Below are 27,399 nucleotides of genomic sequence, written 5' to 3' on the forward strand. Positions count from 1 at the left end.
GCGCTCTGAAAGCCCGAGTCCAAAGCGGCAGCATGTTGTGCTATGCATACAGATTCACCCGCCCCAGCCACGGCTATCACACATCATCTGTCTCTCCACTGACTGCCACGTCCCTCTGGCGATGCATTAGTGGGCTTCTCCTGCTGCTGCTGAAAAATTAACATCTCATATCACTAATACACATAGAAGCCGGTGCAGTGATTGCTAACAGGGGAGGGAGCTGTGAATAACCCCGTGAAGAGGTGGGAAAACAGTGGTTAAAGCGGCAGCTGCCTACGTGCGCGTGTTAAAACGTACGCGGGCTGGCGTTGGCTCACCTCAGGTCAGCTACAGTAAAGACCAGTGTCTTGCTGTTACGAAAGGCTCGGTACATGCCCTGCTTTCTAACAAGCGAGTAAGGTTGTTACTCCTCCTCCTCCTCCTCCTCCTATTGTATTTCCAAGCTTTCAGAGGTCTCTGCATGTTTACCCTGGGGCGTGTAGTCAAATGTATATCTTTTGATTCTTCTTATTAAGACAACCACGGAGGAAAAAGCACTGAAAACAAGCCTCACTGTGTTTGTTTATCTGCGAAGACAAAAAAAACCTCCATAAGCGCGTGTGCTGCTTTTTGTACCTTTTTGGACTTAATTCAAATGCATTTTCTCAATGCTGTGTATCAAACTCTGAAACATTCATCCATGCCTCTGTCAGCCTGGATTATAACTATGACACTTCCTGTAAAAGCCATTTGACAGCTTCAGCTCTTTCCAATTATGTCTTAACCAGGACCCAAATATTCAGTCACATCACTTCGATTCTCAAAAATCTCAAGTGGCACCCTCTTTATTATTGAGTTGATTCTTAAGGATAAGGCTGGTGTTAATTTCTGTATGATTAGGGTTGTTCCAATGCTAGCATCAGAAAAGCCTCTGACACAGCCTAAAATGCTGGATTGGGTATCAGTGAGTGAGAGTTTATGCACCGATCTGATATCATGTAATTTATCAGCCCTGAAATGGAAAGTGGCAGGGTGGCAATTTTTTTTTATACCTGAACCAGCTGGTATAACACACTGGTATCAGACCAGTACTCAGTATTGGCTAATACACATAATTCTGATATCAGAATCAGTATCAGGAAAGAAATAATGGTATCGGAACATGTCTAATATTGATTATTGCTTGGTAAAAATTTTACAGGTTGCGAGGAGATGGAAGTAAAACAGGAAACACATGCTAGAGTTAGTTCACTATCCAAGCTTTGATTGGAATGATTGGGAAATGGAGGAAATATCTGAAAGATGGAAGTGCAATTGCCGTACACTCAGCCCAACATACAATGTGATATCACAGTTTTAATATTGGTAATAAACAGGGCTCATACAAAGTTTGGAAAGTTCTTCATTTTAACCATCATGCCTTCAAGTGTAGGAAAATTCTTGAATTTGAATATGCTTCTGCTTAAATATTCTTGATTTTCAAATCTGTTGTTTCATCTGAACAGTCACTCATGTAAAACAAAAATCCTTAACTTTAGAAACAAAACAATCCCATCATGATATTTCTTTGTTGTCTCCTGATGTCTCACCCCAGACATGGAGCAGAGTTAGACTGACTGACACAGGCACCAAAATGAAAAGGGGCCGTTTTCCCATTCTTTTTTTTATTATTCCTTTCTTAAATAATTCTTAATTGCCTTGTTATTACATCATAAAACACAAGTTCATTCTTGACAAGTAGCAATAAAACTCACCAAAACTACCTTGGTTAGTCTTTCCACTGTTCAATCGTCACAATCATCAGCTCTGGTTTGGTTGAAATAAATCCCTAATTCATCGAGTGACATATGAAAATATTCTGGCTCTTTTCTGGTTTTTGTCTCACTCGTCCTTCGGCTCAGTGGGTGCGTAATGTGCCACTGAATAAGAGTGCGTCATTCAGCAGTGGCTCTCCCCCGTTCTTCAGACAACACCCATAGAATCAGCGGAATAAAATTACAAAAATCGCCCCCCAAAAGTAATGGAGTTCCTGATAATGCTGTGTTCACCCAACCTTACCACCAGGTGTCACAATTTAGATGTGATGACCTGGACAGTTTTGGGTAAGGGACCTTGAAAGTGCTTAAATAGTTCTTGAATTTCTACCCTTAAAACTGTTTGAACCCTGAGGAAGTGAACACAGCCATATGAGCACACAGCAACCATGTTTCTGTGATTAAAAAAATATTTTAGAAGCTGTAGAGCACCGCCCCCCGATAGGTCAGTTGGCACAGCATGCACAGAGGCTGAGACCTCAGCAGCGACCGTGGGTTCAACTCCAGACTGCGTCCCTTTACTGCATGCCTCCCTCCTTCTCTCCCCCGTTTCCTTCCTCTCTACAAGCTATCCTATCAAAGAATAAAGGTTAAAAGTTTGAAAAAAGATTTAAAATACCACCAGCCTTATGATTTAAGAATCTCCTGCTTCAGGGTCTGGCACCAGATTTATATTTATATTTCATATCCCCATATGAAGAAAAGGTGGTGTGTGGATGTTAGATTATTTTGTTACACCACCTCCAAAGGTCAAGAATGAACTGCCATACTCAAAGTTCAGTTTATTTCAGCTTTTACACAGCTTCTTTTTTTTTAACTTTGAATTTACTTATTAACTTTGTCTTGTGTTATAACGCTGTAGAACACTTTGAACTGCTTTTGTATGCAATTGTGCTCTAGAGTTGCAATGACTAATTGATTATTAATCAATTATTATAATAATTGCCAACTATTTTGATAATTGATTCATTGATTTAAATGATTTTCTAAGGAAAACATGCTCTTTTTTCAGCTTCTTAAATGTGAATATTTTTAGTTTATTCACTCTTCTATGACAGCAAACTGAGTATCTTTGAATTGTGGACAAAACAAGACATTTTAGGACGTCATCTTGGGATTTTGGAAACACTGACCATTTTCTGACATTTCAGCTAATCGGTTAATCAAGAAAATAAACATTCTGTTCAATGCAAACAGAAAAAAAATCCCTAATAAAGAGAAAAGGATATTCTGCTCTGCCAGAGTGCAAACATATGAGGGATGATAAGGTGCAGCCTTCTCTTAAAAAAGTCATCTGGGTCAGTTACAGGAGGCAAGATAATATTCCTATTAAATAAACGGAGTGGGTAGGAATGAATAGACATCTTGTTCAGTGAGAGCGCTGTAGTGTGTTTGGCAGAAGAGTCGGTATGAAGGAGGACCTTGTGATATTATCAACGCCACAGCGTAATGAAATCAATGAAAGTGTCATCTTCTCCAGGGGCCTGTGATTTGTGTCAGCCACTGGTGTCTAGGAAAGGCAATACCGGAGCTTGTTTGCACAATGGCTGAGGATTTGTGGGTGTATTGAAATGACATTTCTCTGTAGTATTAGGAGAACACAGAGCGGGCAATAGTTCATGAATGACACATTGTTACTCTATTCTCTGGCATGGATTACACAGCGCCTCTACATTGATGGTTATTGCTGCTATTTTCTCTGACTTATGGCTCATCTCTCCGCCCTCCTCATCCTCCTCTCTTTCTCTTCGTCCACCTCCTACCCTCCCACTCCTCCACCTATACCTCCACTGTATATCTCCGCCTCTGCAGGCCCCAAGCAGGAGATGATCTACGACTTCTGGAGGATGGTTTGGCAGGAGAACTGCTTCAGTATTGTCATGATCACCAAGCTGGTGGAGGTGGGCCGGGTAGGTTTCCCTTCCCTTTTGTCCTGTGACCTCTCCAGCCGCCCGCCAAGATGGATGGAGGGAATGTATTTCTGGAGCTGCCTTTATCATTCACTGTACATCAGAATAGCTGCTGCGCCCCGTGTTGTGGGAGGAAATGGCTGCCGCTGTCTGATCATGAGCGATCACCTTTTGCTTTGGTGGCGGTGCACCAAGGTCAAAGCTTTGATCTGTATGAAGGATCACAGGAGCACTGGCCTCTGTTCTACTAACTATACCTCCCTCTGTTGAATACAGTACTATTGTTATAGTATTCATATCACACAGTCATTCTTGAGGTGTGGAACAAAACTGTATTTTGGGAGAGTTTTTATTTTTACTCTAAAGTTATTCTGGAAAATATATTTCAAAAGATCAAACCCTTGGTTATTAAACCTTGTAGCATCCCAGTTATTAATTTTTTTTATTAAATATAGACGGTCTGACAGAGTTCACGTCTTACAGAGTTGAAAAATGTTAAATACCATAATTCTTATTTAGCTTTGATTCATAAGGGCTACAGAGTTGACATGTTATGGTTGAGACACATCTGATTACCAGTACTTGAGCAGTTTTCCCGCCTTTTTTAAACCAGGAAGTAAGACAGGAGTCCTTACAATATAGCTAACCCTTTTTATGCCTGATTAAATCATGTTTGTGTAAAAACGGAAATGATGGAATTATTTTTAAAATGGTAAATATTTTCAGAGGAAAGAAAATCCATTTTGAGACAAAGACAATTATAATAGCACATGTAACACATTTTTATGCCTATGATATCAGTAAGTGTTATTAGTTTTAGATTTCGAAGGCTTTTAACACATTTTTAAATCGTTTGAGGTTTGACTTCTTGTCTTGGACAAGGCTCTTTTCTGGCGCAAAAAAACAAAAGTTTTTTGTTAGGACATGATTTGTCCCAAATCTCAAGAATGGATGATTTATGAGGTTTTTAGCTTCCACATTCCACCACTACCACAGTCAGCCACATATGTTATTAGTACTGAGCACAAAAGTTTTCAGTTTATATAACAAATTAAAGGGAAAGTCAACCAATTTTACACATCAAGCTTATTTTACTCATCGTATAGAGTTCTACTTCCACCCTATCTGTCTTCATTGGCTCTGGATAGGGAGGCACCACTGATTGTATAAAGATGGACAACACATCCCCTCTTCCTTACCACTGTATAAAAATGAAGCCAAAGAATGCCAGTGACATTATTTGGAGCTAGAGTCTACACATTAGTGTTCAGAGTTGGAGCCACAGTGTCAAGTTCCCATCAACACACCAGGCTGAGTCAGTTGTGAGCAGAACTCAGCTGTCAATCATGATGTGAAACCCTCCCTTTTTAAAACATCAAATAACTAATTCAAACCAAACTGATCACAACAATAAATACATGAATGAATATCAGTATGATAAGAAGACAGAAACCCTCTTTGAGAAGAAATCAATGTGCCTTGATTTGTATTTAGCTTGGCCCACGTCCCATCTGCTAACAGGGAGGGGCTGTGGTTTAAGACCTATACTGCAGCCAGCCACCAGGGGGTGGTCAACATATTTTAGTTAGTTTCACTTTTGTGGAGTTTTCATGTTATCCATCTGTATATATGTCAATAGGTTACACCAGCTGCTTGCAAATCCATAACAAAGATTGTGCGTTTAGTCTTTCCTTAGCTCCTAGTAAGAGTTTCAGTAATTTGTAAATCATTTGCTAAGAAACATCTGTACCAGCGTCAAATCAAAAGCAAATAAACCACATGATCACTAGAAGTTTCTGTAGTATCACAAGCTGTAGCATAATTGCCAAAAAGTAACAGCTGTAAAATTTGGATGATATGACTATTTAATTGGTATATGCATATATGGAGAAATAGGTGCAGATTTAATAAAACTAATGCAGTCTAGAATGAGTTGGAAACATCAGATTATAGACCTTTTTCACAAAAGGCCCTTTGACATGAAATAGCAGAGTAAACACAGGTGTTACCAATGATACTAATTAAGGTTCCATTCCATTCAGGTCAAACAGAGTCAGCGTGCTGCTATTGTGTATCTTGGCTCACTGAAAGGACTAACAGGACGGTAATTAGTATCATTGGTAACACCTGTGTTTACCCTACAATTTGATATTAATATGGCGGCTGTGAAAAAGGTCTGTTGACACTATGGAAGAGGAAACCCACGCTATGTTTTTCTGCTCAAAAAGTAGCTTGTATGTGTTTGCCTGGATTTGAAAGTTCAACACAGCTGAATCTCCACCCCTCTCCCCTTCTGATGAAACTGGCAAGACTCCAAGGTCAATGTCATACGCTGACCCCACACTAAGTATAAATAGTGAAAGTGTGGCTGACCGTGGCCCCAGTCTGTAGCTCTCACACACACCAGCGGGTAGCATTAGCGTTAGCAAGCCAGATCAGCGACAGGTGACGCCATACATGAAGGACACTTATTCCTCTTCAGTGGCAGTAAACACCATAAAAAGGCTTGCAGATAACTGTGTTCAGAGCTTAACAAGGTAATTAGGGCTGATGAACAGTCATGTTATTTGCAATAAATAGAAGAGACTCTAATTTATAAGGAGCTAGTATAAATTACAATGATTTGGAAATAATCAATAACGCTAAACAAGCTGATATTATTACGTAAACATTATTAACATGATGTTTTCTAACTTGTGGTATGTTGTGTTATTTTCATTTCTTCATTATCAAACCAGCATTTTATCAAGTGTCATGTTAGATGTGTTACATCTTTTACTCCTCAGTCTGAACAGGTCAAATTAGCAATCTAACTAACTAGCTATCTGTTTAGCTGGGTACTATTACGTCATGAAATTACAGGGTGGTTAGTATTAATTTATGTGTAAGAACTAGTTTGTGCAACTTGTTTTAATTTAATGATATGTCCATCTGTGGGAGTACACACCTATCAAATTGTTAAGGAAGGAACATCTCTCTGTATGTATGCAGGTATGTCCTTCACATATTTTGAGAACTTTTCATCCGAACTATTTGACGGTTGATGAGAGTATTGCTGGGGATCCAAGGATGTGCAGTGTTCAATTTGGTACAATTTAGAAACATGACACGTTCATTCTTAATCAACTTTTAATGAACAGGAAAACAGTAATCTCTGCAGCAGCGAGGGCTTCGTGGCTTTGTGGACTGGATGGAGTGTTCCAAAGTGTAAGAGAATAAAGATAAGGATGTCTGATCATTCTTCTTTAAAAAAAAAATCTCTTTTGTGAGTCCCCCAACTTTATGAAAAAGCAGAACAGATTTCTGCTGCCAAAAGCTTTGGGTTTACAGTTGTTTCCATTCTAAAAACATCTAATACACAAAAATAAAAGTTATACGACATCTGATTCTGTGAACATGATACAACAGATAAACAATGCAGCCAAATAAGTACGAGCCAGGGTCACAAAGGAACAGGACGCAAAGGAAAATGTAGAAGAAGTAAAATAAAAAGTATAACATGCCAGAAAATACCGCACATGATGAAGAGTGCCCTTTCAGCCTTTCAGCCTTTCACATAGCAGTGCAACTACCATCTCCCATAGGCTACTCTAGTCTTTTCCAGTCTTTGTAGGTGAGAAAAATATAGTATCAGAAAATGAGTCCAAAGCCTGAAGGTGTAGAAAATGTTGACACCACGCAGCCAGCAGTAGAAGAAAGTGTTGACGGCACAAAAAAAACACTGCACCAAGGGGGAAATAAAATGGCCATTCACTTCAAAAACTTACCAGTGAGGGTTTGGAGGACAGAGAGAGGAAAATAACACCATCACAGACAGTAAGCCCTACTTCCAAGAGTGGGAAATACCCCTAAAAAATCAAAAAAAATGTCTTATCTAACCTTGCTTTTACGTCTCAAATCTGATGGTGGCGATGATTGGAAGTCCAAATATTTTTAGCAAAGGTCACAGGAGGATTAGCGCTTTGCAGTTTGTCTGCTTGTTGAAATCTCAGTGCCTGCTGGTGTGAATGTTTTCTGAGATAAATCAGGTGTATATGTGTGTGTACGAAGCTCTCTGAACTTCAGCTGTTTGTTTGTCCAGATGAAGTGCTGTAAGTATTGGCCTGATGACACCGAGCTCTACGGTGACATTAAGATAACGCTACTGAAGACGGAAACACTGGCAGAGTACACCGTGCGCACCTTCGCCATGGAGAGGGTGAGTCACACTCCCACATTATTTTTATCTCAACTCTCTCGGTGTAGCCTCCAGCCGTGTCTACCCACCGATACATTTCCCGTTCGGCTGCAGGTTTATTTAATTGGTTTCTATTTGTGAACATTTCCACTTTTACGATAATAGCGTCTCATTAAATCTGCCTGATTGTTTCCTCCAGAGAGGCTACCCCGCCAAACACGAGGTGTGTCAGTTCCACTTCACCTCCTGGCCCGAGCACGGGGTGCCGTACCACGCCACCGGCCTGCTGGCCTTCCTGCGCCGGGTCAAGGCCTCGACACCCCCCGACGCGGGGCCGGTGGTGGTCCACTGCAGGTAACTCATCACTGATCCGGCCTGATAATGACCCTAAACACCCAACAGATGTAGGCGCTTTAAATAACTCCAGCCTCAGATATTCTTCTTCTCTTTAATATCAGATTTCTTTGATGTTCAGCACACTTAATTTGCTCTGCTTACTTCTACATCACTTTGTGTTTTTCTGCATTTCCCAAAATAACTCTGAGTGTCTTGGTGCTGTATATGTGTAGGTGGAGAGCACAATAGTGACAACAGCAAATACAAAAATTCAAAAAGACAGACCAACAGGAGTTTGTATTTCACACATAAACAGCAGGAAATTCATAAAACTGACTTTGTGTTTCAGCCTGAATGGCTTTTATTCTAGGAACAGTTCACCACAAAATCAAAACTACATAATTTCCCCCTGGCTTGTAGTCCCATTTATCCATCTAGATAGTTTTGGTGTGAGCAGCGGAGTTTTGGAGATGTCAGCCATAGAGATGTCTGCCTTCCCTCCAATAAAATGGAACTAAATGACACTTGGCTTCTTTCGTTTCGAAAAGAAACTAGTTCTGGTAGATTGCACTGCAGAAAGAAAGTAGTTCCTACATGAAACTGCTCACAGCAAGTCATGTGGATTATCTTGAGTAACCAGGTCAGAACTTTTGGAAAAAAGACGCTAGTTTTGAATTTTTCAAATGTAATTTTTTGGCATTTGCCATTTGGTCCCATTATTTTGAAGAGAAGGCAGACATCTCTACAGCTGATATCTCCAAAACTCTGCAGTTCACACCAAAAAAATACAGACGAATAAATAGCACAACAGGCCAGTGGGAAAATGTGTGTTTTTCATACATATGGCACTTTTCATGTGGTTGTTTAGGCAGTGTTGGAGGTAAATGTTGTCAGCTGAAAAAATAAATTCCTCAGCGCGTGCTACATCGACAGAGAAAGCTGAGTTCTTCCTGCATCCAGTGATGTCAGTGGTGTTACAGGAGACATATTTACTATACTAAATCATAAAATGTCTTATACCAGCCTCTCCGACAATGACGCTACAGCCAGCGTGTTCTCCTTTAAAATCTCCATTCCAGCCTGGAACAACTGTTTTTGTTGGCCCGTTTCACATTTATTAGAGTTCAAATTGAGGCCGAATGTCCACGAACGGGTAAGTGTCTGTTTATGAGTGGTAAGAAATCATTTTTAATATTTTAGGAAGAGTAGATGTTTAAAACAGTGAATTAAGCAATATGTTAATGGAGTTTGGCAGGCAGTAAGGCAGGCAGTCATTGACCTATAACTCCAGAGTGTGTATTTTCAGAGCTGTGGGCTTTTGTTTTCAGGATAACAGGCTTTAGTTTTTTTGCATTCGTCTTGTGTATGTACAATAGGCACGGAGACACAACTGACTTCAACCACAGATCATATATTAAATTGAGATTTAGCCTGTTTAATATACAGTCTATGGCTTCAACTCACTATTTGGCCGATAAAGAATAGCAATAGGCTTGGGTGGTGATACATGTACATTGCATCCTGGTACATGTAGGCACTGCTGACACAGCTCAGCAAGCAGGAAAATTGAGCTTTCTGGGTCAATGTAGTACAAACTGAGGGATTTATTGCTTCAGTTGGCGACATTTACCATCAACACTGACTTAGTTTGACTCACTAGATATACCGGTCACACTTGCCCAGGAAACAGCAACCTACACGCTAAAAATGGCAAATTAGCACCTGGGTCGCTAATGGTACGAATATACACCAGCTAGCTAGCAGTTACCTTTTCTTTTGCGGTGATTTAGACATTTAAATTGCAGGGCTCGCCTCTTGACATGCAAGTGTTCACACAAAAAAAAGACAAAAAGTTCCTCCCTGACACTATTTTGCAGGGGCACGACCCCGGCATGCTGGGCCAAACTCCATCCAAGACGACTGTGATTGGTTTAGAGAAATAAAAACAAATCAGGGCATCTTTAGCGCTGAGCACTGTGTGAGACTGACTGGACAACCAATTTTCTTTCCTTTCTGGAAGACATAGGTTGCTGAAGTAATCCTTTGACATCTGTTGTTTTAATAGCTACAGGCATTTTGTTAGCATTTCAGCCCTGTTGCATATTGTGATTGTTTTCCCCTCTGGTGGGCGTGGCTTTCATAATATGACACATTTGGCTCTGTCTCTATGAAATCACGCTTATTCACATTTTATTTTGCCAACACGCTCTTCAAACATGCACAACATCTAATGTAAAACATTTGATACTGAGAGAATTATGTTCAAATGTAAATGAAAGGATATCTCTCCATTGTTGTGAGTGTGTGCAGCTGGATTATAGGTTCCTTACAGCAAATGAGTCACCCACTTCATTTATTTTTGTACAAGCTACCTTTCATAGAATGATTGCATTTTGCATTTCGTGCCAAATCAGCCCACTGAATGAATGTGGTGCTGCATTTAAATGCCTGTCAGAAAATATCAACATTGTAGGTCAAGCGAGGGACACTGAACATTTTCGATAATCATGACAGATGCTGAGATTTATTGTAGATATGTCTGTTTATTTTCCGTCTTCCTGCACCAAACATCTGACTGTGGCTTCTAATTCTGATTAAGCACGGTTGCTTTTGCATCTTATCATAAATGATGTGCTTGTTTAACAATATTGATGCACTGCAGGCGGATTTTTTTTTTTTTTTTTTTTTCCTGTTTGCTGGAAAAATAAACCAAGAAAAATACTATGAAGACAGATGTATTCCTGAGGCACAAAACATCCCAGTGCAAACACTCAGATGGGTTTTAAAATAACCGTGCCTTACCTGGAGAGGGTGGAGGCATTCACAAACACCCACACATGCCTTTATCACAGTGTTAGACCCAGACATGGGAGGCATAGGTCAGAACATTGGCTGTTTTTAAAATGTCTCTCTGCTCTCAAACTAAAAGGTTTTTCACTTTCAAACTTCAACTTGGATTTTTCATGATGCCAGAACATAATGGTCACTGTATTTCCTGTCTTTCTTTTCCAGAACAAAGCCTCTTATTATACTTGACTTTGGTGCAGAGTATCTCGATCATTACTAAAGGCTCCCCGCTGAGACTTTTTCATTTCAGTGGTGTATTCAGGCCTGTCGATCCTTCTCTCCTCTCTCCTCTGCACCAGTATGGGGGCAGGCAGGACTGGCTGCTACATTGTGCTGGATGTCATGCTGGATATGGCGGAGTGTGAAGGAGTGGTGGACATCTACAACTGTGTCAAGACCCTCTGCTCCAGACGTATCAACATGATCCAGACTGAAGTGAGTGGGAGCGCTGCAGTGCGGTGCGAGAGACCGACACTGTTAACCACAAGCTCGCACATTTGATCTCCACGATGTGAATCTGCTGCTGTTAGCTCACATTTTTTATCACTTATGTGTTAGACCATTATCATGCATGTTAGCGCTGGAATTTTATTCTTTTCAGCCTGGACAAGCCTCTGAAAGTATCCAGATACAGAGGCAATATCACAATGTAAAAACACTCTCATTACAAGTTAAACTGTTGCATTCAAAATTCAAAAGAAAAAGAAAAATATTAACAGCAAATTTTAAAGCTTGTTCTTGGAGCTGCATTATTATTTAGGCCACTTGGGGGCAGTGCCGTAGGATGCCACATGATGGGGAGAAGCACACGACTGCAAAGGACCAGTTTTAAAACATGATCCTCCACCAGCATAATGACAGAAATGTTCTGAAGGTCTCATATAAAGTTAGGAGTTGTTTTTTACAAATACGTTGACTTTTCCCAAACATTCTGCCCAAAATGGGTCGGTCAAATGTTGGTATATGTTCAAGACCTGCACTAGAGATGGACAAGCTAATCAGGCTCATATTTCCATGCACATGCATCTTATCAGGCTTTTTAATATGTTAAGTTTCCAGAACAGACTCAGTTTACGGCAGCATACAGTGGGCTTATTAGAGCTTTTTTTTTTTTTTTTTTTTTTTTTACCAAAGACATCTGCTTGTTTTATCCAGAAAGCTAAGAAATAAGATATGATAAGGTAAGATAAGGGGAGCCTTGGCCATGAGGGAGCCTGGGAAAGGAAAAGTTTGGGAATATTTGTTGTAGCGTACTGTGTGTTTAATAGAGCCTTTTCGCTGCCATCTGCAGCTGGAAACAGGCTGTTAAGAGCAGAAGTTGAGGGCTGTGACACCAAAACAAAGAGCTAAAACAAAAGCTCTATAGTACTGAGAAGAACTGCAGAGTGGGCTGGCAGCCTAAAACAACTTTAAATTTTACATTTTTTGACTGAATTACTTGTGTAATGAATTGATTATGAGGTGGTCCAGGTGGAGCTAACTTGAACTATTTTTGCATTCAGCAATGCATCAGACTTCTGTCAAATATCTCATCTATATACTCAAAATTGTAATTAAGAACAGTGTAACTCAGCATCCTTAGTTAATTACTTCTTGACAGCTCAAAGTCAAAACGATTTAAGCGTATAAAGTTTCTAGTTTAAACGCCATTTAGTATAATTGTTACTTTACACTCATTAAAAATGTTAATTATGCTAAAGTACTTTTAAAAAATAAGAAGAAGCTATCTTGGCATAGAGCGGTACTGCCAAGCTGATATTTTAAACTTTAAATTGAATGAATGAAAATTAAGACACAATTTAAAGTGATTCTATTCTGATTGCGAACTCCATTTCTCCAAACAAACCACAGAAAGACATTCATTATAAGAGTAAATAAAACTCTTAAAAGTTAGAAATTACATTGAAATGTTCTCTCATTAACACATCTGGAAGTGGGAACAGACGGTGCAGTAAATACCAAAACAATCGGATTTATCTCCCTTTTAATTTCATCCTTCTGCTCGAGCTGCTCTACTTGTTGAATGCATATTTCTGCAATTACAGAGCATATAAGAAAAAAACTAAATAATTTGGAAGAGACAGTTTTCTGGCTGTAATGCTGAATGTATTGGAGCCTGTTTGATCTTTTGTTTGCTTGGATGTCAAAACAAATTTCTTAGTTTCCTCATTAATTGCTCAGCTCATGACGTTGTTTGAATATAGTGTGTGGGCAGTGTTTTTGCTCCTCTGATGTGTCATTTCTGCACTTTTACCCCATTTATGCACAATTTTCTGCTTGGAAACAATGGTTGGGAGTGGGCAGGACGATGTGACGAATGGTTGACAGTTATTACTATTAGTCAACATTCAGCAGCGGTAATTAAATTCTGCATTGTTCTTCACAAGTGGCTAATTAACAGTTAGGAGGCTCCTAAGTGCAGCCGGGTTTCTGTGCAACTTTGTAAATTGACGGCTGTTTTCCCTGCTGTCTGTCTCGCAGGAACAGTACGTGTTCATCCATGATGCCATCCTGGAGGCTTGTCTGTGCGGAGAGACCGCCATCCCTGTTAATGAGTTTGCGCTCACCTATAAGGAGATGCTGAAGGTTGATTCTCAGAGCAACACCTCGCAGCTCAGAGAGGAGTTCCAGGTAATACACACAAACACAGTGTCTGTATATATATTTATATAGGATTGCCTCAGTGTCTGTATGAAGGCTTATGATTATCACACTCATTCCCGAACCTATGGAAGCCCTAAAATGCAAAAAAAAAAAAAATGCAAGGAAAATCTTTCTAAGTTCCAATGTTCAGCATCATTTTTGTATCTGCCATTCGTGTTAGCTATACTGATGTTAGCCGTTAGCAGTGTTGGGTGACATTACTTTTAAAAGTAACTTGGTACCTAAAAAAAAAAAAAAAGTAACTTGGCAATGGTTCAATTTCCAGGTCCCATAATTTCATGGTAAATAGGTGGTAATAACCGATATATATGAAATTCCTGAGAAATTACCCACAAATTTCAATTACAATTTAATTATAGGATAATTAGCAAATACAGTTTTCATGTTGTTGGAGGTAATTATCAAGTAACATATTTAAATTGTGGTTAATTAAAAAAAAAAGTCAAATATGTGAAATGGTAATTACCACCTGCTTGCATAAAAATGACTCAAAATTTCAAATAGGTTGCTTTGTAATTACCACCAGCTGCATGAAAATGGTACTTGCTAATTGTCGCATAATCAGGCATGAAATTTTGAGGTAATTTGTGGGTAATTTCTAAGAAATTTCAAATTTGTTACTTGGTAAATACCACCCGTTTCATGAAAACGGTAGTTGCTAATTATTACATATTTAACCATGAAAACTGAGAGTAATCTGGAGGTAAATTGTGGGTAACTTTCCACTATATTACCTGGTAATTTCCAGGTATTTACTAGGGAATTATGGGACCTGGAAATTAAAGTGTTACTGAGTACTTTTGCATGGTAAAACCACTTTGCGATTCCGTCACCTGTTGGTTATATTGTCCTGACAGTGACTGGGTAGAGGTATATTGTGCAGCTGAAAACAATAAACATAGAGTCTACAGCAGGACAACGTCAAGCTTCAACATGCAGCTAATGAACCAGTTAGCTTCTCAAAACACATGCCTCCATACAAACTATAGAAGTGCACAGCTTTTTCAAATCACTTAGACTCACTCAACCAATCTTCTCTGTACTTTCTATCTTCTATCTTGTACTATCTTCTTTTATAACGCAGGAGAAGTTTTTCAAAATGTCTCGGATGTTCGTCTGCTCCTCTGATGAGACCTCCGAAGTTAAAAGGCGTCTCTGCAGGCGCACCAGTCTGCATGGTGTATTAACTCAAAGAAAGATCTGATCACTGCGAATTTGTTCAGTACATCCATCTCGAGATCTGACTTGAGATACTCTGCGATCTCAGTGTCCACAGAGACGACTGTGTCTGTTCTCTGTCTCAGAAGAAAATGAGCCACCCTCAGTCTTCTCCGGTGACAGATGCAGGCAGCGGTCCCTCTTGCAGTGGTGAAAATGCCCTTTGAAAACTTAACTAAATAATGCCGTCCGTAAAATTGCAAAACCAACACGTTATATTGCTTGTTACAATAAAAAGTCATTTAAGTACTCTAACCCCCAACACTGGTTGCTAGCCTGCTACCTACATGACGTTAATGTTACGTAACTTGCAAACACGCAATATATAGTATGCACCTTGTGTTCAGTGTGTGTGGAGCTGGAAGAAAATATGAACACTGTTAGTCATATTTAGCACATAAGGCAGCCTATAATAATACTGAACCTGACAAAAAAAGAAGCCTGCCAAACCTTTTATTTCACCTGTTTTCACAGATTTTTTCACACACTGTACAGTCATATTAGACAGTGCAGTTTAAAGGTCTTTTTACAAAGGGATCTCACATGACATTAGCTATTATTGGACAGAGCTTAAGGGCAGACTTAACTAATACCATCGTTATCCAACATAATATTTATGTATACACCTGAGTTTATGAGGTTATTACAAGATAATCACCAAGTTATCTGTACATCTGAAATATGAGCTGCAGATTTGATCAGTTTCTACCTGACCTGTCCAAAGGAAGCTACATCTGTTTCCAGGCCCTTTTGTTCTTTGCGTCATTCATGCTCACTCTAGACACAGCCTTTTCGGTTTTTCACATTTTTCAGAATCACCACCAGAATCAGAAATATTGTACTGATCCCTGGGGCAGATTGGTCATATCACAGGTGATCCCCCTCAAGAATAGAAAAATATATATACATAGAGATGTTTTAAGCAGGGGCAGATCTAGAGAAATATTCATGGGGTGGCAAGAGGGTGGCATGGAGACTTGAAGGGGAGGCAAAAATATATATATATGCCAACTTTATCATAAATAATCACATATATCAATATATGCTTGGAATAGCCCCAAAATGAAGCTGTTTTAAAACAAAAATATTAAGTTATTTAGAATAAAAATATCTAAAGGTGGCAATAAAAAGTGATAAACATTTGTCAAAATAAATGTCTTTTTTCACTGAACATAAGCCCTTCATTTATCCTGGAATGTGGCCAGATCAATAAATGTTTTGCTTTAGAGTCTCATCACTTGCTGCATTCACTTGCACTCAGATTTCAGACTGTCAGTCTCATAAATTTCTGTCCAGCTACAACTTCTCATATATTTACCTTGAACTTGACCAGTCCAAAACTAGGAGCAGATCTGCCCCTGGTTTTAAGAATAGAAAATAATAAGTATATAAAAATATACACCTTTTACTAAGTAGAAATATAAATCATGAATATGAAATGTAAGAATTCTGTACAAAAATGTGCATCATGCTGCAGTTAGGGCTGTAATTATCTGTTGACTATTTTCTTGATTAATCAAGTTGTTGTTTGGTTCATAAAATGTCAGAAAGTCCAAGATGACGTCCTCAAATGTCTTGTTTTGTTCACAACCCAAAAAATATTCAGTTTACTGTCAGACAGGAGTAAAGAAACCAGAAAATATTCACATTTAAGAAACTTATATCAGAGATTTTTTTTTACTTTTTTCTTAAAAGATCACTCATACTTACTAATCGATTATCAAAATAGTTTGTGTTTAATTTAATAATCAATTATTAATCGGTCAATCATTGCAACTCTAGAGCACGATCTCATATAAAAGTAGTTCTGTAGAGTGATAACAGAAGAAGAAGTTGAAAAGTAACTTCGAAGGTTTAAAAAATCTGTGTAAAAGCTACAGTAAACATAACAGTTTTGACTTTGCCTCATACCGATTAATTCTGATTAAAAAAGTTGGTGATTCATTTAATAACCAATTGATAATTGGAAAATTGATCAATCATTGCAGCTCCAAGTAACAATCATACTGTATATAAAGGTTTAAACAACAGTATATAATGTATTTCACAGGTGAATTATTAGACAGAATTATTGTAATTACAGTCAGTAGTGAAGTGAAGAAGTACACATAGAGAATACATAATGAAGTTATGGTTGCCACTGTAGGTGTTTTCCTACACTTGGAAGGGGAGGGTGAATCAAGATGTTTGCAGTATGCAAGCTCACAGCTAGATGCCATTTAATCCTCCACACTGGTCCTTTAATTATCTACCAGTCACCAGCATCTCATTACTGACTTTGCTTAATGTTGTTTTCACTCTCAAACTTGCAGAAGAACTCGAGCATCCCGGCCCTCGTGGTCTCCACGTGTAGTCACATTTTTGAGCTGTGGCAGCTTCGCGCGTGGGCGGCGCAGCTACGCCGCAACCTTTAAACACACAGCTGTAAATCCACCTTTAATGTCTGCAGTAACAGCACTCCAGCATGCAGAGGATATTTGACATCTGAACTAAAAACAGTGCAGACTTCAACAGTGCTCCACTCAGCTTTTACTACTGAAGGCTCTAAATCTTGAAATTCACTGTGCTCTATCCTCTGACTGTTCTGCCAGCACATAATGATATGACTCTGCTTCTTCTATCTGTTCTGCACCAGACCTTGCTACTACTTGACTCTTTTTATTTAAGTAAATGTCCCTTTCATGACAACCTGCTGATTGCTCCATGAATCAGTCTATATCCTCCCCATCAGAGCTTTTACATTTGCTCTTCTGTACATGCTGTGTCCTGTGCTGCAGCTTTAGAGAAAAATCCTCCATTTGTTGGCAATAAATTGATAGTTAGCAGTGGTATGCATTAAATATGAAAACATTTTGCTGAGCAGAAAGGTTTTAGATTGCAGCAAAGAATCTATTTGTCTTTTACGTAATGCTACTGGTTCGTCCAGTTAATGTCAGTAATAATGATGTTATTGATTGGTGACCTTTGGACAGAATAATTAGACTTTTTCCTTTTCTGCATGCAGCACAATTACCTCTTCTCAGCGCCGCTCATATGAGTCCAGCTCTCTTAATAATTGCGACTTGTAGCCCGGGACGCAATATTCCAGTTACGAGCTGGAATGTTCAATTCATTTAGTGTAAACCAATAGGGAGTCATTCACAATATGAAGCAAGTTAGATAATCAGTTCATTTCAATTTCCATTGCTTCCTAATATGCTTATTTATAATGTATGAGATTGCACCAAATGTGTTTTTATCCATTAAGCCTTGTGGGGGTTTTGACTGATAATTAATGTGTTAAAAAGTTTCCCAGAGATGATTGGAGATAGTCGTGCTTGTCAAGTATTGACAGTCAGGCTGTCTGAGAGCAGAATATTATCATTGCCTCTGTCCATCTCGCTTTGATCCCATTTCTCTTCCGCTACGTCTGTCTCCTCTTATCACCATCTTCATTCTCACTCTTTCATTTTATCTCTGCATCTCAAATCTGAACACTTTCTCAAACACACATGCCAACCTTTCTAATTATCTCCCCTGTTCACTCTCTCTTCCTCCACCTCCTCCTCCTCCTCCTCCTCCTGCTTCTTCAGACTCTGAACTCCGTGACTCCCCACCTGGATGTGGAGGAGTGCAGCATCTCCTTGATGCCCAGGAACCGCGAGAAGAACCGCAGCATGGACGTGCTGCCGCCGGACCGCTCCCTGGCCTTCCTCGTCACCACCGAGGGCGAGAGCAGCAACTACATCAACGCAGCACTCGCGGACAGCTTCCTCCGGCCCGCCGCCTTCGTGGTGACGCCACACCCGCTGCCCGGCACCACCACCGACTTCTGGAGGCTCGTGTATGACTACGGCTGCACCTCAGTGGTGATGCTTAACCAGCTGAACCAGTCCAACTCCGCCTGGGTAAGAAATTTTTAATTCAATTTGAGTCATAGTCTAATGACTAAAATGTCATTTAGTTTGAGTCATGTTTTAGTCATCTGAATTGTTGTTGCTTTAGTTTACTTTTAGTTTAGTAAAGTCAATCAATCAAACTTTATCAGTATAAAAACAGAACTCAACCATAAGACAGAACAACTGTATACTCTATTGAAATACAGTAAAAACAAGTAATAAAACTGTTAACAGTGACATACAGTGGAGTAGATTTAAATGCAATATCAATATGATAGAATTAAATAAAACCTAGACGAGGAGCTAGATAAAATGGAGTAAAAAAAACAAAATAAAAACAAATAAAACTAATTAAAAACAAAACAATACTGAAAACAATAAAATGACAGATAATGTTGAATAAAATAAAGCACAAATTGAATAAAATTAATAAAATAAAACAAAAATAAATCAGATTACTGTCTATAAAACATTTCAAATCAAAAGCCAGACTAAGGAGGTGGGTTTTAAGTTTGTGTTTAAAAATTCACACACACTTCCAGCTGCACTCAGATCCTCAGGCGGACTGTTCCAGAGCCTCAGAGCGTAAGTGCTAAAAGCTTCCTCACCAAAGGTGACTAAATATCATAAGATTTTAAACGACTAAAATTGGGTTTAGTTAGATAAATTATTGAAATGTTTCTCTCCTCCTTTCTCCCATCATATGTCTCACATTAAGTACACACTCACTGCTGGACGAATGTTGAAATTAAGTAATTGATTACTAGTTATTTATCTCAAAAATTACTGAATTACTTTACAAATTACTGTATATAATATGAATTAGTTACTTTCTTGCAACAAGTGCATGCTAATCTAACCTCCTTACATCCCTCCAAAAAATTTTGTCTTGTTTTTATGCGTTGACAAAAGTGTCAGTAGATTTCGTCATCATGTCTTTCATCATAAATTACTTTTTTTAATTTATTGTCTCTCTTTCTTCAGTGAAAAAATGTGAATATTTTTAGTCAGCAAAATTAACATTGTTATTATTCCTTTTTAATCTTAGCCAGGCCACACAAAATGATAGCAATAATAATAATAACACATTTTGTTCTCAATATTGGTTGATACGCTGTGTTCTGGTATAAGAATCTGTATCAGGAAGGAAGAACTGGTGTTGGAGCATCTCTAGTATTAAAGCAGCTGGAGATGAAATTGTCTCCACACATGTTGGAAGTAGAAGTCACTTCATGACTAATCTCATTAGGTTAAGCTCGAACTTCTACCTTATCAGCTTGCCACTTGTAATTACACCATGGGTAACTTTGAAACTCTCTGTGTGACAGCATCTGGAGCACAGCTGGATTTTGATTAGTGCCGTACAGTGTATTTACACACACTCTGATAATATGAATATTACCACAGTATGATATTAGAGCAGGGTTTCTTCACATTTTCTCGGCAAGGACCCCATTTTTAGGACCCAAAGTTCTTCTGACCCCCAACAGAGTGCTGTGACATTATTTTTTATTAATATGACATGCAATGAGATCATGCAATAGGTCGTGTGTGTGTGTGTGTGTGTGTGAGTGACCATTTTTGTGTGCATTTATGACTGTATTCTCAAGGACCTCTTGCCGTGGTGGTGATTCACAACTTTTGAAAACTGGCTGATCGGGCCGAGAGTCATCAACCACTGCTAGGCTCCAAACAGGGCTTATCTAGAAAGTTGCAGGCCACATTCTGGCCTTTGTCATGACTCAAAAACTGACCACCGTAGAAAAGGTTCAGTTCATCTTAAAGCAGAGCGTCTGTAGATTAATTTCATACTCAATATATTATGATCCACTGAAGTCAGACACAACACAAGATGAATAAAACCCTGTTTTGTGACCTTTGCCATCGTCTCCACTATGCGTCTGCACAGTCGCCATATTGGTCAAGGTCTGCTATTAAACAAATGAGATGCAGACTTCACTACAAAATCAGATGTAGCTCGCTTAATTCTGAATTGATTTTTATGAAATTTGTTTTTTTTTTATATACTTGAAAAATTGAACATGATAGTAGTTAGCTGTTGGAATTAAATTCAGTTATAATCAGAGATCTAATCAGCTCTATGCCAAAACATGAACCTTCCTAATATCCACAGCTTCCACTGGGACATTATGACTCTGACCCATGAAAAAATGCAGAATTTTTTTATCTGTTATATGGTTCTAAAGATGCGTGGTTGGATCTAATGCTCTCAATGAATAACAAAATGTTATTAACAGTTAAAGTGTTATTCTGTACCAGAGTAGAAAGTTGCAGGACAGATGTCAGAGAAGGGAGTTTTATATCGTGGTCATTTTATGTTTTAGTGCCATAAATACACTACAGATTTCTCCTTTAAAGACAAGCGAGACTACACTATAAAAACACTTTTTTAGGTAACAACATTGCATACATCTAGATAAGAAAACTTGCAATATATTACACTACACAAATCAGCTTTATTCAAAACTTTGCAATTCTCCACCAGTTACATCTGGCAGTTGTGGTGATATTGCAGTAGGTGCTTCACCATCTGTTGCCCACACTCTTCTGAGCGCACTCCTCCAGTTTGCCAGTTTTGCACTCCATTCCCAGCAGCTTGTACAGTGGATCAAAAATATCACAATGAAATTATATATTCATTCATTCATTCATTTTCTATAACCGCTTATTCCTGAAGGGTCGCGGGCTGCTGGAGTCTATCCCAGCTGACATTGGGCGAGAGGCGGGGTTCACCCTGGACAAGTCGCCAGTTCATCACAGGGCTGACACATAGACAGACAACCACTCACACTCACACCTAAGGGCAATTTAGAGTCACCAATAAACCTAGCATGCATGTCTTTGGACTGTGAGAGGAAGCCGGAGAACCCAGAGAGAACCCACACAGACACATGAACACAGAAAGGCCCCGCCCCAACCAGCTGGGGGATTCAAACTCCGGACCTTCTTGCTGTGAGGCAGCAGTGCTAACCACTGCACCACTGTGCCGAAATGATATATTTCAAGCCTTATTTACCTATTACGCTTTCCTATTTATTCTGCTTACTGCAGTTTGACTTCTGCCACGGGAGCAGCTTTTCCTCTTGAGAAACGTCCAGCATGTATTAGCTGCAGAGTATACGGGGCGTGTGGGGTGTCAGAGCCAATTTCCTACCTGTTCCAAACACTGTGAGGCCAACAGTTAAAGACCAGAGCAAAAGTATAGAAACCAAAAGCAACCTAAAAGAAAAATGTGTCAGGCTCCCACTAAAGTCCTGTCCACTTAGTCAGCAGACTCTCCTGCAAAGAGCAGTTCCTCCTCCCCAAGAAATCAAACAAACTGCCCTGTAGCTCTGGATATTCTCAAAGAGGAGGAGCTCTTTTATTACTGTGTAGAAGGCAAAATACACTGGTATTGCAGCTGGAAAAAGAATCAAGCAGCTCCACCTCAGTCAGACATGAACTCTGTTGAACTTTAGTTTTCTTACTCTGATAAAATAAAAATAAAAAAATCATCACTGGGCATTGGAATAAAAACATTCATATCAGGCAATTAAAATTAACCGTAGGACAAACAAACACAAACTCTGCGCTGTCAGTTTCCTATGAGAAAAGTTTTACCCATAAATCCACATAAGACACCTGGGGCCGTAGCCACAAAGGATCTTATTAGGAGTCCTCCTAAATAGCACTAAAAGCTCCTCATTGAGAGTTTTCTCTTAAGAGCTATTCACAAAGCTGCTGAGAACTTTTAGGCCCAATCCCAATGTCCTTCCGAAAGCCTTAAGCCCTGAACCCTCACGGACTGAGTTGACGTCAACTGGTAAGTGCTTGAGTGCAAGCACGAAATGGTATAAATAGGAATGAGGCAGCGCTGTGCGATATATTATGTTTCCTTGATGTTACAAACAGTTGTGGGTTTTGGGGAGTTTTTATTTTTATTTTACTTCTTTTCATTTTACTCGTGGTCAAAGCACTTCAGGGACTGACTGCTGGATTTGTATGGCTCCACAGAGTGGCTGAGAAGTTATTGTAAGATAATCAATTTACTCATTTTTGTCAAAACAACATCATACACTTGAGCGCTTGCTTTTGTTTCCTCATGGAGGCCCAATACTGCCGTCCACAGTCACCGTCTTTAAGGTGCAGTCTGCGAGGGCTTAGTGCTGTCTCACTGTCAAACCATCGAGAGCACGAGGGCTCTCTTTGCACACTTTTTGAGCCCTTTATGAAAACTTTTCAGCAAGTGCACATTTCTGCAGTCCATGCCTGAGGGGAATAAACCACAGTTCATAGCGTTATGATGTTAAACGCAGGGTTACCAGAGGAAGCCCAGAATCCTTTAACATGGCAAACAATGTGGAAGGAGCAATTACAAGAAAAATGAAGCTCACATGTTACAAAAGTTGTCTCAGGACACTTTTTGGAAATGGCAGGTCTAGACCCAACAATAGACCCTTTTTACAGCAGATGTCATCGAAAAGCTGTAGCGGGCTCCCCCAGTCAGTTATCAAGCTTCAAAGGTTGAATTAAACATTTTACCAGCACTTAAATTACCAAAATGTCTGTTTGTTGAGTGTATGATACTTCAGAATCGATACTCCAGTGGTCGATATAAGTTGTTCAAAACATCATGACCGTTTCAAAGCAACCGGTGGCGTCTACGGCTGCAAGCTATTAATTGTGTTGACTGAACTGAGGATGCGATCAAAACTGCTCATGTTTGCAGCGGCCCATTGACAAGCTGTTGTGGTCCACCGTACTTCTGTTGCCAAAATGCACATGAAGCTTTTTCACTGTTTACAAACTGTAAAGGGGTCTATTCTGTGCCATGAGCAAGCATTAGAGCAACAGTGGTGAGGAAAAACCTCCTTTTAACAGACAGAAACCTCAAGGGTAACCGGAATCTATGGTGGGTGACTGGTTTCACAGATGGGTGGGTGGGTGGATGGATGGGTGGGTGAGTAAGGGCAAAATCCCTGATAATCAGTACCATTGACAGGGCCAGCTGTCAATGAACTAGCAACTGCAGGGAAAGTGTCTACTTTCAGAGCGATGGGCATTTATTTTTTGGGATAATGGGCTGTTGGCCAAACAGGCTCTCAGTCCAATGGGACACGATTGGGGTTCAAAAATAAATGACCATCAGAAGAACGGGCAGTCCCGCAAATTATCCGATTTGAGAAGCTGGAGGCACCAAATACCATCCAAATATGGATGGATGTTTTGATGGATTGATGGATGGATGGACAGGCAGGTAGGTAGATAAATGCATAGACAGATAGAGAATTGTTGTAACTAATAGCAAAGTGATATTTTTTAAGCTGCAGATCATCTTGCTGTGATGTGACAATTCCACCCATCAAAGCACGCATCAATTATACTGGATAACCCGGCAATGACCATGAAATCAGCTTTATTTATGTATTAGTTGCAGCTGGTGATTATTTAATGTTCACTTGATGAACTGTCAAACAATTTGGGCTCTGAACAGCACATTTTTGGTTTGATGAATAATTCTCACTGACAGAGCTGAGTTCATCTGAGCTGAAAACTGTTTTTTTCCAGTTGTATTTTTACGCCTTGAATTAAAAAAAAAAAAAGAAAGAGACACCCGCACACTTTCACAATAAAGGATGCAGCGGAACAAAGAACAAAGTTTCTGTCCTCAGTGTTTCAGTGAAGGAGGTCAGGTCAGGTATATACTTGAACAAGGTGCTTCTGTATACCTGAAGAGAGTCCTTGACTGAAATGTTGTGCGTTAAAATTGTTCTTTACTAAGCAAGTGAAGGTAGTTTGTGGGTGTCTGTTTTTCTTATTGTACCCACTCCACCTACTCACCTGCCAAAAAGACTTTTCAAGTGCAAGATACTTTTTTGGCTTACAGTTGTATTTTCACAAAATACTGACACAATGAGACTCTTTCATATGGAGTGTGAATAATGCTTTGTAAATTACTCTCCGATCAAAAATGTCTTGATCTTAAAGTTTAAGCACTATCACTTTAACGGCTGCCATTAATGCTGGAAATCCATATAATGTTAGCTGGCCAGAAGCGTGGCATGTGGCAAAAACGTGACAATGTGTGGATGAGTGCTGGATGAGTGCTACGTACTTAATATCTACATACTGAAAATGTCCATATATGAAGCATTATGACATCGTGGCAACATGTTTTCTCTTGATTGTTTGTTTGTACGTGACAACCCAACCATGAAAGTCAAAACTAAAATTCATTCTTTTTATGTTTGCTCAAGGTTGAATTTTTTCCTTTGGCTTTTTCAAAACCAAAATATAGTAGAACTGCGATGATTTAAAGTAGAGAATAGCAGTAAATCATGGTATCATGTCATTGTTTTGACAGCCCTTTGTTCTGAAACTCCAGTGTCTGAAAATTGGCCCATTGAAGGGATAAACAATAATATGTTTAGCCACTGGTCCCATGGACTAGCAAACACCCAAATTTGGTGGCCCAAGTGAATTTTTGATGACCCAATTGTAAACACTTGTAGTTAGCTAGCTAAGAAAACTGGCACCACACGCCTTTTTGTTTTTTCATAGTCTGTCTTTAGTCTTTCCATCAAGATCACTTGAGCATTTTGTAAAGAAGTAAATCCATACTTAACTTTAGCTCCAACATATCGGTAGCTAGCACTGATAAGTGCTATTTTCTGTTTTCGTAGAATGTTCAACTAAAAGACACAAAGGAATTGGGGTATTTGTAGAACTGTAACGTTGTGTTGAGGATAAAACTTTGGATGATGTCAAACCCTGCTCTGGACCGAAAACCCATCTGTCCAACAGCCCGTTATACCAAAATAACAAACACCCATTGCTCCAAAGGCCCGTTGCTCTGAAAATACAAACTCTCCCTGCAGTTAATTATCCCTAACCCATCTAACGACCCAGGGGTTGGGGACATGCACCAGCTGAAGTACAACTCATGAAATTGAAATGTTCACCTAAGTCCAAAAAGATAGCCTTTTAAGAGCAAAATCCCCACTAGTACAGCAACATGGACAGGGCCAGTAGTGACTGAGCTAACAACTTCAAGGAGGGTGTGTTTTGGAGCAGTGGGTTTTTGTTTTTGGGGTTATGGACTGTTGGACAAATGGGCTTCCAGCCTAAAGGGTTTCAGAATAAAACGCTGTCGGAACAATGGGCAGTTCCCCAAGTTATCATGTTTCAGAGGGTGGAGGTACCAAATACTTGTTTTCCTGTCCCTTCTTATACTGTCCACTGTCAAATAAAGGCAAGAATGATGACATCATCTATAGTGCATTATGTCATCTATAGACATAAACACACAACGCTTTCTGATACAGCCTTTAAACATTATATATGTGACTTATGATTATTTCTAAGTTCAAATGTCTTATGGATGCTCTTGAGGTTGACTGATGGTTGAGGTTGATACCACATGAGCTATTATAGCATACTATGAGTCCTACTACAGTTGACTACAGTTATAGGTAGTCATACTGCAATGTTTGTTGACGCAGTGCATCAGAAAGCATTATGTGTGTTTATGCATGCTGTCATAAAGCATTTTGAAGGCATTATAATACATCATGAATACACCCATAAGGCACTATAGATGTGGGCTTCATAGCTGGCTGCACATACATTGTTGCTTGATTGTTAAAAATATCTACAATTTTCCATTCATAATTAAACATGACTGTTCATATTACCATTCGTCATGGTGTAACACGTGGACCGTAGTAGTGACAACATGTCATCCCCATCGCTCCGTCACTCAGATAAGAGCAGAGTGTGAGAAACAGTACAGTCCAGTGAGGGCGGGTCATCACTCGTCTGGCCTCTGACTGGTTCTCTGCCACGACGCTTCAATCCTGCATTCAGGCCGTCCCTTTAATTTGCACGGGCTGCCGTGGCGTTAACACATTCTTATCGCCCCCCCCCCCCACCACCACCATGTTTGCTCATGCGTGGGTTTGTTCTGCTGCCTCCCTATCGCTGCTCTGTCACTGTGTCATGTCGAATTCCCGCTCAACATGTCCACCATGCCTGTCAGCTGCAACCTGTCCTTCTTCCTCTGTCACTCTTCTTCCTCTTCTCTTTCCTTGTCTCTCCCTGCCAGTGGATTAACAGTTCACCTCCCAGCACACAAACACACACACACACATACACACACCTCCACACTCTCTGGAACTGCCTGTCTCCTGTCTGAATGTATAAATATTTATCTCCCCTCCTGCCCAATGTCACCTGTTAATACCCTTCTGTCATTGCCAAATGCCATCATCACCTCCTACTCCAGGGCTCCCCTCAGCCCCAAAGTCACAGCGGAGCATGTCAGCGTGTCAACATCCGCTTCCCTGTGGGGATTTGGTTTTTTTTTGGCCGAGGGGGGATGCGGCTTTGAAGCGGCGGTGATGGGAGACCTTGGCTTTTTTGCGTGCTCCAACCTCTGGGCTAACTTCCTGTTTATCTCTCCCAGGCATAGCCAAGGTCTCCTCCTCCATTAATTTATAATGTGCTAATGGTAATGATTTCAGCTCATGAATAATTCATGCCAGGTGACCGCGGCTTATGTGAAGGATTGTTCCCGC

At 39.8% G+C, this 27,399-nt stretch overlaps 1 protein-coding gene across 6 annotated transcripts in view; it reads left to right on the forward strand.

The window, feature by feature from the left end:
* Positions 1–27,399, forward strand: part of ptprua (protein tyrosine phosphatase receptor type Ua) — a 310,129-nt gene that overhangs the window by 271,136 nt on the left and 11,594 nt on the right. For all 6 annotated transcript variants that reach the window (XM_084739999.1, XM_084740002.1, XM_084740000.1 and 3 more), the window contains 6 exons: positions 3,606–3,703; positions 7,785–7,901; positions 8,080–8,234; positions 11,363–11,498; positions 13,545–13,694; positions 18,518–18,832. In XM_084739999.1, the coding sequence (XP_084596125.1) occupies positions 3,606–3,703; positions 7,785–7,901; positions 8,080–8,234; positions 11,363–11,498; positions 13,545–13,694; positions 18,518–18,832 (971 nt within the window). The remainder of the gene's footprint in view (positions 1–3,605; positions 3,704–7,784; positions 7,902–8,079; positions 8,235–11,362; positions 11,499–13,544; positions 13,695–18,517; positions 18,833–27,399) is intronic.

This window comes from Lutjanus erythropterus, chromosome 16 (assembly GCF_056507025.1).
Source record: "Lutjanus erythropterus isolate fLutEry1 chromosome 16, fLutEry1.hap2, whole genome shotgun sequence".
NCBI classification, from domain to species: Eukaryota; Metazoa; Chordata; class Actinopteri; order Lutjaniformes; family Lutjanidae; genus Lutjanus; species Lutjanus erythropterus.